The following is a 9,851-nucleotide window of genomic DNA, read 5'->3' as shown; positions in this document are numbered from 1 at the left end:
TTAGGGTTAGGAAAAGGGTAAAGGTAAGGTTTAGGCTGTAGAAATGAATGGAAGTCAATGGAAAGTCCCCACAAAGATAGCAACACAAACATGTGTGTGTGCGTGTGTGTGTCGGGTTTTCATCTGAGATGCTGTACTAATTAGTGCTTGGAACTGATCCATATTAGTTTTATATTAGGTTTCAAATTAGTTATGTTATTAGTTTCTGCCTTTATTTTCCTTTGCCCAAACGTAGATCACCATGAATCATCTTTGACATCATTAACTTGTATGTCAAGTACAACATTCCTCTATAGTGGCAACTGCTATAGTCGTTTGTTTTCTATGACTATCTATGTTTTTGTTGTTGGTGGTTTTTCTACACAGCAGGCAATGTGTAAAAGACTCAAACGCTCCAACAGACATGTCTTGCTGCCTATTTTTACTGTTTCCGTCTGATAAGAACAAAACAAAAACACCTTACTGAATGATTTGTCTTCTTAAGATCATTTTAAGAAATTCTATAGCAATGAACCAGATTTTAAGAAATAAATATATTATGTCAATTAACTCTATTTTTTGTTGTTGTTGAATCACTCGTTCTCTTTTTTCAACCATTGCTAACACTATAGCTAAGAATTCCAGGCACATCTGGTTCTTTTTATTGGATCTGCTGATTAAATTGGTTGATGGGATCTCAGACTTTATCTTGTACTAAATTATTCTGATGATAATGCAAAAACATGTCGATAACTACTGAAATTTTCACTTTTGGTTCATCATTGATTTTTGTTACAGTGGACTGGCTTAGCTCAACCGCTTCATGTTTTAACAAGGGATAATAAAGGAAGTGTGAATAATAATTAAACCTGTAGCTACAGCCCAATATGGTAGGAGGACAAGATAAGGTTGTAAAAACAGGGATGGTGTTATCAGGGTATCAGCTTTGACAGTTAAGGATGGCTCAGCAAACAAGTGACCATTCTCTTCCTGAACTCGTGGAAACTTGTTGAACCCAACAACTTTTTATACACTCCTCCCCTTTATACGCTTGCACTCTTTCTCTGAATGAGCCGAGAAGGACTTCTTTAAGTCCTTTTTTGTTAAAGGACTTAAAATTTTAAAGATAAAAACTTTTGAGGAATTAATGGTTGTTGAAAAAGATCAATAAATGACGAGGATAATGTTTCTTTTGTTTGTCTGGCATTGGAACGTTGTTCGGAGAAAAATTCATAAAACGTTTACGGTGGTTTAGATATTTTGATCATGATTACAACACTGAAAAATATCTGTATGTTTAACAGTAATAAGCAGTCAAATTGTGACAGGAAAAATTAGCTAAATGTAAAACAATAAAGAACTGTTGAAGTTACCGTGAAGAAATTAAATCAGTGAAAACAATAGTTTGTTTGTTTTATATTTGTGCATTAATTTTCTAAGTTGTTTTCATGTTACTCTTAAAACATTTTAGCCTTAATAATCACCAATAGCAAGGCCATCCAGCAGTGAAAGAAAATAAGCAACTTTACCCATAATTCTACTGTGTTTTACCATAGAATTTACATTTTCTTTTTTAAAGTGAAGGCTATTTTTAGGATAATTTCTATACTTTCAACCTGAATTTATTTCAACAGAGATTTCAGGAAGTACGGGATGGAAAAAGTACCACAAGGTGAAGCAAGAGGAGTACCTTCAGCCTCGATGAAGTATTCATAACCTTTCAACTATTTTGCGAACTTTTTAATATTCTTTTACGACCCTAAACTGTGTGGAACAGATGAGGCAGCACTTTGTTGAAAACTTGCTGGTACAAATCTTTTGTTTTTTGTCTCCATCAGCTTTATACATCTATACCCACATTTTCCTTTTTTGTCATTTTGCCTACATGACTTGTGTGATAAACTGCAAATGGGACCTGTTGAACAAAACCACACAACGGATTATTTCACAAGTCGAAACAGAAAAGCCGTCTCCGAGAAACTAAGTACACCCTGTTATTGAACAGCTTGTACTTTTGGTATAGAACTGGGAGAACTATTTTTTATTTTATTTTAATTTTTTTGCTAGCATATTGTTAAGCAATTACAGTTAACTTTTACAGCCCATGTGCCACGACTGAAAGGGATCACTAAACCTTTGCCATCGTGTCTTATAGCTCGTACATATATATAGTCCTTCCTGATAAGCTTTGTTTGCAGATGGCTCTGTGTATAAAGATTAAAACAATCTCTAATCATAATTTTGTAATGACTTACCCTTCTGACTTTGTGCGAAAACAGATGTTTCTCTATCAAAATAAAAATACATGCATAAATAAACGAGGTCCTGTGTGGAGGTCTTTTTACTCTGTTTTGTGTTATTTTAAACGCGAAGAGAATCGATCTTTTTTTTCAGCTTTTGTCTCATAAGCCTGACAAATAAAAGTCAGTCAACAAACACAGGTTTCTAACACGTAGTGTGCATTTATAATTTTTCATTTCTGATAAAAGGAGGATGGAAGCTGGCCAATAGCAGGGCACAAAAATAAAGACTTCCTGAAAAGATAAGAGTGTAAACTTTTTGGTCAATCCCGTTCTAATGTAAAATGACAGATTACTGGATTAAAGAAATGTCTAGTCTACTATCACATATAATTTTTGAGAATTTGGAAACAGTTGCTTTTTATTTCCCAAAGTTATATTATCCGACGTATAACTTAAGAAAAGAACAAATGCCATATGGTTTCTTATCAGCGTTAAATAAATTAAGTGAGCAGGAAGAAACCTTATGGATAGAAAAATGTTGTACAATGCGGACTAATCACCCATTAATTATATATATAATTATTACTCCTTTTTCTCTCTCTCCATTTGTGCCTTTCATAAGTAAAATTCTAGTAAAATACCACAAGAGGTCCATGCACTACAATTTGTGATTTAGCATGCAGTTCTGCAAAGTTCAAGTTTGGCTCATATTTGTTTTATTTACGCTTCTACACACAGATGGGAGTTAACATTTAGATGACACAAAATTTCAGTGCCGATCAGTAAAAAAAAACAACAACAAAAAACTACCAATCAGCTGCTGGGATATTTTTCAGCTAATAAATGGTGTCAGAGTTGAGAAATAAAATTAGTCATGAAACAGACATTTTTTCTTTTGTAAACAAATATGTATCTATTTTCTTTTAAATTAAAAGTAGTCATAAAGGTTGGTTGTGCGTTTATCGGAAGCGGTGTGAACATGCAGGGCGTTACTTCGTGACCGAAGCTGCTCTACGGTTTTATATTATCTCCTCCTGGTGTAGGAACAAGTTTATCTTCAGTCGCCGCGTTGGCTCCGAGTCCCGAAGAGAGAAACACGCCTCACCGAGTTTCCTGTGGAGGATAAACCGCATCTTGTTGAAGGTATGGACCGCGCAGACATGTTCTTAAGATAATAACTTAGCTATACTAAAGCTTCAACTTTTACAGTTATTAATGTTTTTTTTTATGTAGCAGGGTAATTAATGCCACAGTTCTACAATCAAAACCTATCATATATATTTATATCTTATCCTGCATTTATTAATCAAACTTTGAAAGTATGACAGAGCAGTTTTAAGAAATAATGATCTATAATAAATAGAACAGAAATAAATGACGGTATAGTCGCGGCGTTGTTCCTTTAGTTTATTTTTAATAAGTTGGTGGGGGAGGGAGGAGATGCTCGTAACCTTCGTAAATTAATTCACGCAAAATCACAGGGGTCGACGTTTTTAGCCTTAAACGCATTAAATGTGATGAAGTTTTTTTTTTTTTTTTAATAAAAATAAGGCATGAGAGCGCACTGACTTTTTTTGTTGTTTGTTTAACTTTTTCTACTATTAGTAGAAGAAAACTCTTAAAGTAATTGTATTCTATTGAGAGCGCATTCTTCTATTTTACAGCTCGGTCTGAACATTATCAGCTATTTTTCTTAACTTATCTCACTCCCTAAAAATATAGTCTTGAGTCAGATTTGTTCAAATTTCTGAAATAACACAGCACACGCGGTGTATTTCATAGGAGCAGCACGCGCTCCGACGCGCTCAGTGGAGGCGCACGTGCGCCTCCACTGAGCGGTCATTGTGAAGCTTCACGATGCTTCTGATTAAAGTGCCATTCCGTTGCATTGACCTGCATTTGTTTATCTCTCTTCCGAAATCTAAAATAACTCAGAATTAACCGACTGAACTACAGCGGGCAGCATATAAAAAAACCCGACACAACTGTATATTTCCTCCTGAACAGTCAGCGCGCACGCGCGCAGCCCCTTTCTCTCTTCCCCTCCCAACTGATAATTTCATGCCTCACAATATTATAGATTGTTCACCTCCATAGAAGAATACTTCTGTATATACAATGAAATACTGTTTATGTCATGTTGGTGTATTTATTGACTAGTTCCTTCTCCAGTCAATGAATGTTTAAACTTATCACACACACCAGCTCTTCAGACACTCCCCGCCATCTTTGGATCATCTTGAATAAACAGCCTAAGTCGATCGAACGGCCCTAAACGTTATCTTTTATTGTCTTTTATCTTAAAAAAAAAATAAAACATTATGATGATTTTTTGTGAGATTTCCTGGTTGTAAACGTAAGATTTACCGAAGGTGTTTTCGTAATAGCAGTTCAAATAAGTTTGTCAGATATAGCTTAAGTTCGATATTTCAACGTTTGGTGCCGCTTTGGTTTTTGAAATGTCCTTTAAAAGTAGCTTTTTTTGTAGTTTATAAGAAATTTAATTTACTTTCAAAAAGTAAGATGCTAAATTAGTGGCAAAACTTGAACATCCGATTATTTCAGACAATCAAAGTTAAAGTGGTGGCACGTTTTTAAGGATGAGTTGGTCATCAAACCATTTTAAATATTTTTTTAATTGTTTATAGATAAAGCTTGTCAAGAGGAAAAATGACTGTTACCTCTATGTCTAAATAAATAATGTAAAAAACAATGTAATGATGAGGAAACTGTTATTTAACTAAAAAACTCTCAAAACAAGGTTAAAGTGCAGTGAGGCTGCAAAAACGGGATGTAAAAGTTAATCTTTATTGGGCATTTTGAGGTCAAACACCAGGTGATTATGGGTTCTTCACCTCTACAGGTCAAAACGGGGATAATCACAAAACTGCCTTTTTATTGCTTCTGCAATAATCAGTAGAATAGCTCAAAGTATGACAGCAGCACTTCTACAAAAGACTTTGTGTCAAATATGTTTGCATTTGGACGAGTTTACCAAAGACATCAAGCAAATGTTGCCTTAAGGCAGACAGGTGCGTTTTATCTTCTACATCATAGAGGGACAACAACAGTTGTTGCTGTACATTAATCTGGGAAGGGCTATGAAGACATTTCTAAGTAATTTCATTTAGAGATAACAAAGAAACATATTCAAAATATTTTTAAGAGCGGACATTCTAGCAAATTCAGACATGTTCGGTCAGTTCTAACATAGACCTAAAAATATATTAAAACTAATAGAGAGCTATTTAACATTAAATATGCAATTGGATTTTTTTAAATTATTATTATTGTTCTTACTGGGCATTTTGAAGTTCAAAAACCTGTTGATTTTGGGTTGTCGGTAAAGTACAAATGAAAAGTCCAGAAAAACATCAGTGTCTCCTACGATTCCTCTAGAAAGACATTCCAATTTGGAGAAAAGCGTCCATCTTGGAAAATACACAATTCCGTGCAGCAAATTTTAATCTGGAGTTTCCTGCTTTTACATTTAAATGTTTTACATGCAAGCACCTCACAGGCTTAAAAAACAAGAAGAAAAAAACCCACTGTCAACAGCTGCAAGATTAGGAAACTCAAATGTGCACCAACTGGTTTTATATTTACTTCTTGGGAAAAACGATCTGTTATATAGTTCCATAGAATGACATAGCAATTTCCTCTGCAGAGGAGAGAGAGAGAACAGTTTAAAATTTGCTTAACTGCCAGCTGATAGCATGTCAAGCTTTCAAGCAAACTGAAACAATTTTTTTTTCTTAGACGAAGGTGCATTTATTTTGTTCTTTGTTTCTTTTGCTTTTTCATATCAGTACTGTTTCAGTACAAAGATTTCTTTAGTGAGTTTTTTATGGGGGAACAAAACACTTTTCCATATTCAGGAATAACTTTTCCAAGATTGGGGAGACCGGGGTCCTCAAATAAATAACTTTAATCTGACAAATGAACAGTGGAAGTCAGTATTACAACATGTGGACCTGACAGCTGATTCATTCATGTTACTATTTTTTTTGTGTTCCACATCTCGTCAATAATTATACAGAACAAACATGACAAAAAGGTCAAAGTTAAATATAACATTTTGCAGTATCTGGGAAGTACATTGAGATGTTAACGACAATGTACCAGTGACTTATAGTAACTTAGAAGGTCCCTGCTTCTCTTGTTCTTAATTTTAACTTCCTGTCTGAGGTGTGATGCTTTTGTTTTGAAAGAACCATTTCCTGTTTATCTCTTAGTGTAAATGCAGCTCAACGGCAATCAAAAGAGAAAATGAGTTGTAAAGGAGCTTAGAAAAAGCATCTTGTTATCAGCCCTCTTGATAGAGACAAAAGATAAGTTTTGATGACACCTAAAATAAACTGCTCTTAAACCTAAACATCACTAACGTCCTTCATTCAGGCAGGTATGCTACAACCTTTATGGCTAGACTTGATTACGACACCTTTGCTTCTTTATCACCCATTTCTCTAATCCCCTCAACACATGCAAGTCTATTAAAGGCCTTTCTGTCTTCAAAAACACAAACAGTAACAGTGCCCACATGGATAATTGTTAAATTGGAATCCGGAAAGTTTCGGCTAAATCCGGTATCCTGGTTTTCTGAAACAATGGTCTGTTCTATAAAGATTCATATTTTGCCACCTGCTTATCAATTCTTTTGTAAAATCAAAGAGATGCAATAGGAAAGGCAACATGTGGAAAAAGAAATGAAACACGGACGTGGCATCGTCATGCTGTGGAAATATTTTTTTGTAGAGGAATGCATGTGCTGTCAGACCGATACGTGACGACACATGAATATTTGTCTGAGCTGGTCAAATATGTCAGCACTGACATTAAAGAAATAAAAAACAAATCCAAAGAGGGGAAATGCAAATAAGCACATTTTGCCTCCTGCCACCTCCTGTGTTGTACCAACCTGGTCAGAAGGCACATATTGCCTAGGAAAAAAAAAAAAAAAGATTCCATTGGGTGCTTCAATAGAATTGTTTAACTCAAATCGTATTCAGTTATTGGAATGACCTAGTCAAAGTCCAGATCAGGGGTGTCCAAAGTGTGGTCCTTGCAATGATTTCAACCACAAGTAAAATAGCTTTTTAAAAAATGGTCACCAAAACAAAACAATTGTCCCCCCCACCCCACACACACAAAAAAGGAAATAGTAAGGCAACAGTCTAAAGTCCCTTTTGTGCTCAGGATCTTTAACCATGTGCCAATTTCAGAAAAAAAAATTGTTAATTATTGAGCAGGTAGATCTAAAATCACAAAAAAGCATTTTTTTTTTTTGCACTTTTCGTAGCTTAGAAATTTAGAAGTGTTGGCCACCAGGGCAAAAAGTTTGGACACCACTGGTCTAAAGCCAATTCAGAATCAGCGGTTTGAAAACTGAAGTTATTGATGTAGAAAAACTATGACATAAAACTAGAAATAGTCATTTAACAACAAATGTAATTGACCTCAGAGTATTCATGGAGTAAATAGTAGATAAAGAAAGTTGTGTTCATTAATGAGTACTGGAAAAAAGACTTTGTTACCCAAATTACGCCATAATAAGCTTATCAGTGAGAACAATGAATCCAAATTTCTCCTCGACTATCAAATTCATTTTTTTGTTTTTAGGGAAAATGGAGGCCCAAACGTCCAAGGTGGTGCTGTCTTTGAACGCTAAAGAGGTGGACTCGCTCAAAGACGGAGTGAGCTTCAAGAAAAACCCAGAAGACGGGAGATGTTACATCATCTACAAGAGCAGCGGCGGCTTCAAAGCCTGCAAGAATCAGTGCAAACACCAAGGAGGGCTGTTCATCAAGGACATAGAAGACCTGGACGGCAGGTGAGGCCATTTCTCCACAACGAAACAGCAGAGTTGAGATGACAAGACAATTTCAGCTGCTGTTCTCACAGGACGGTGAAATGCACCAAGCATAACTGGAAGCTAAACGTGTCGTCGATGAAATACGTGAATCCGCCCGACAGCTTCCTGCAGGACGAGCTCGGTAAGATGAGTGCGCCACATTCTATTTGCATCGGTAATTAAGTCATCAGTGGCTTGTGTGTGAATCGACAGTCGCATTGAAAAGTTATAATTTTGTGGCACATGCAAACACCAGCTGAATCATGATATTTGCTTAGGTGCTGGTGCTGAATGGTTCTTTGAATTGGGTTATGGAAACAGAAGCCAAACTAAAACGTTTCCAATTTCAAAAGACGCTCTCGAAATCAAGTGTTTGGCTTCTTCCAGGTGTCTGACTGCCACCAGGAAATAAAATAAAAACTAATATCAAAAGACGAACACATCAAAAACATGAATACAGTTTTGCATGGGTTTGAATTACAGCATGGAGACAGTATGTCCTTCATATCGAGTTACCTCGTCTCTTCTTACTCGAGTCAAATTATCGTACTAGTCAAATAATGGACTCCAGTAAAAAGTAAAAGTAGTTTAGTCAGTTTATTACTTAAATCAAAACTACTGGAGTATGTGCTTTCGAAAATACTTATATTTTTGAAGTTTTTGAGGGTAGTCAGGAATATTTGGGAATATTTTCTACCAATTTGGACAGGTCATAGATTGTCAACAACAACAAATTAGTCTCTTTTTCTTTCCTAGCTTTTCTTGACGCTCAGACTCTTTGTAGTTTCAGGCGTTATTCACTCACATCACCACCTGTAAGGCAAGACCCAGTAGGACAACAATGATTCCTCTCTAAACTGGTTGAAAGCTGCATATCGCCACCTGCTGTTCAGGGGGTGTAGTTTGTAATTTTATTGTGTGTTGGTGGAACAAAATAAATACACAAATGACGCCAGTGGAAGAGAAATGTAGTGAAGTAGAAAGTATCGAGTTTCAAAAAAAAAATTCTCAAGGACTATTTTAAGTAAATGTACTTTGCTACTGCCCACGTTTGCCTGTTTTTCTCTTTGTTGATCTGTGAAGACTTGACAACATATGCAGGGTATTCTTTGATTATCATTTTAAAAATGAATCAGCCAGTTTAAGATTATTTTTACTAAAAGTTAAGCAGAAAACTTATAATAAAGTGGCTTTTGTTTTTTTTTACGTTCACAGAAGTTGAAATGTTGGATGATGGAGGGATGCAGCTGGTTGAGCTGAGCCCCATTGACCCCTGGCTGACTGACCCCAGAGACCCTCTGGAGCTCCAGGAGGGAGAAGTCAAAGTAAGAGCTTTGTCTTTCTAGACTTTGAGAGAAAACCCCAAACCACCTAGTCCTAAAGGAATAAACGCTTTAACCTTCCCTTCCAGATAACATACCTCACCCACGCCTGCATGGAGCTGCAGCTGGGACAGAAGCGCTTCCTGTTTGACCCCTGGCTGAAGGGTCCCGCCTTCGCCCGCGCCTGGTGGCTTCTCCACGAGCCGCCGGCAGACTGCCTGGACCGACTCTGTGCCGCAGATCTCATCTACATCAGCCACCTGCACTCCGACCACCTCAGGTAGACTTTGGAAGCCTTCCCTGTTGCCATGTCCAGATATATCAGAGCAGGGTTGTCCAAACTTTTCCCCAGCCAGAATCATGTCAAACAACTGAAATCAAGCAAACAAAGTAGTCCAATTTCTTTTGTTTGGGTTTGTTTGGCACAGACCCAAAATTTCAAAAATATATATTTTT

The 9,851-nt window shown here is 36.4% G+C and overlaps 1 protein-coding gene across 1 annotated transcript; it reads left to right on the top strand.

Moving 5' to 3' along the window:
* Positions 1–3,276: 3,276 nt before the first annotated feature.
* Positions 3,277–9,684, top strand: LOC103155544 (cytidine monophosphate-N-acetylneuraminic acid hydroxylase-like). Its single transcript, XM_007577266.2, has 5 exons — positions 3,277–3,365; positions 7,842–8,052; positions 8,124–8,215; positions 9,289–9,398; positions 9,485–9,684. Exons 2-5 carry the CDS (start codon positions 7,847–7,849, stop codon positions 9,677–9,679), a joined length of 603 nt encoding a protein of 200 aa, XP_007577328.1. The 5' UTR covers positions 3,277–3,365; positions 7,842–7,846; the 3' UTR covers positions 9,680–9,684.
* The last annotated feature ends 167 nt before the right edge of the window (positions 9,685–9,851 follow it).

The sequence above is a fragment of the Poecilia formosa genome, unplaced genomic scaffold (genome assembly GCF_000485575.1).
Source record: "Poecilia formosa unplaced genomic scaffold, Poecilia_formosa-5.1.2 Scaffold9, whole genome shotgun sequence".
NCBI lineage: Eukaryota > Metazoa > Chordata > Actinopteri > Cyprinodontiformes > Poeciliidae > Poecilia > Poecilia formosa.
Note: the sequence above shows the minus strand (reverse complement) of the source record. Positions and strands in the feature narration are given on the sequence as shown.

Bases quoted from the DNA above. Each gene is read 5' to 3' on its own strand.
- LOC103155544 (XM_007577266.2), top strand. From the start codon at position 7,847: ATGGAGGCCCAAACGTCCAAGGTGGTGCTGTCTTTGAACGCTAAAGAG. The intron at 8,053-8,123 runs GTGAGGCCATTT...CTGTTCTCACAG, and splicing joins ATAGAAGACCTGGACGGCAG to GACGGTGAAATGCACCAAGC. The intron at 8,216-9,288 runs GTAAGATGAGTG...TTACGTTCACAG, and splicing joins CTTCCTGCAGGACGAGCTCG to AAGTTGAAATGTTGGATGAT.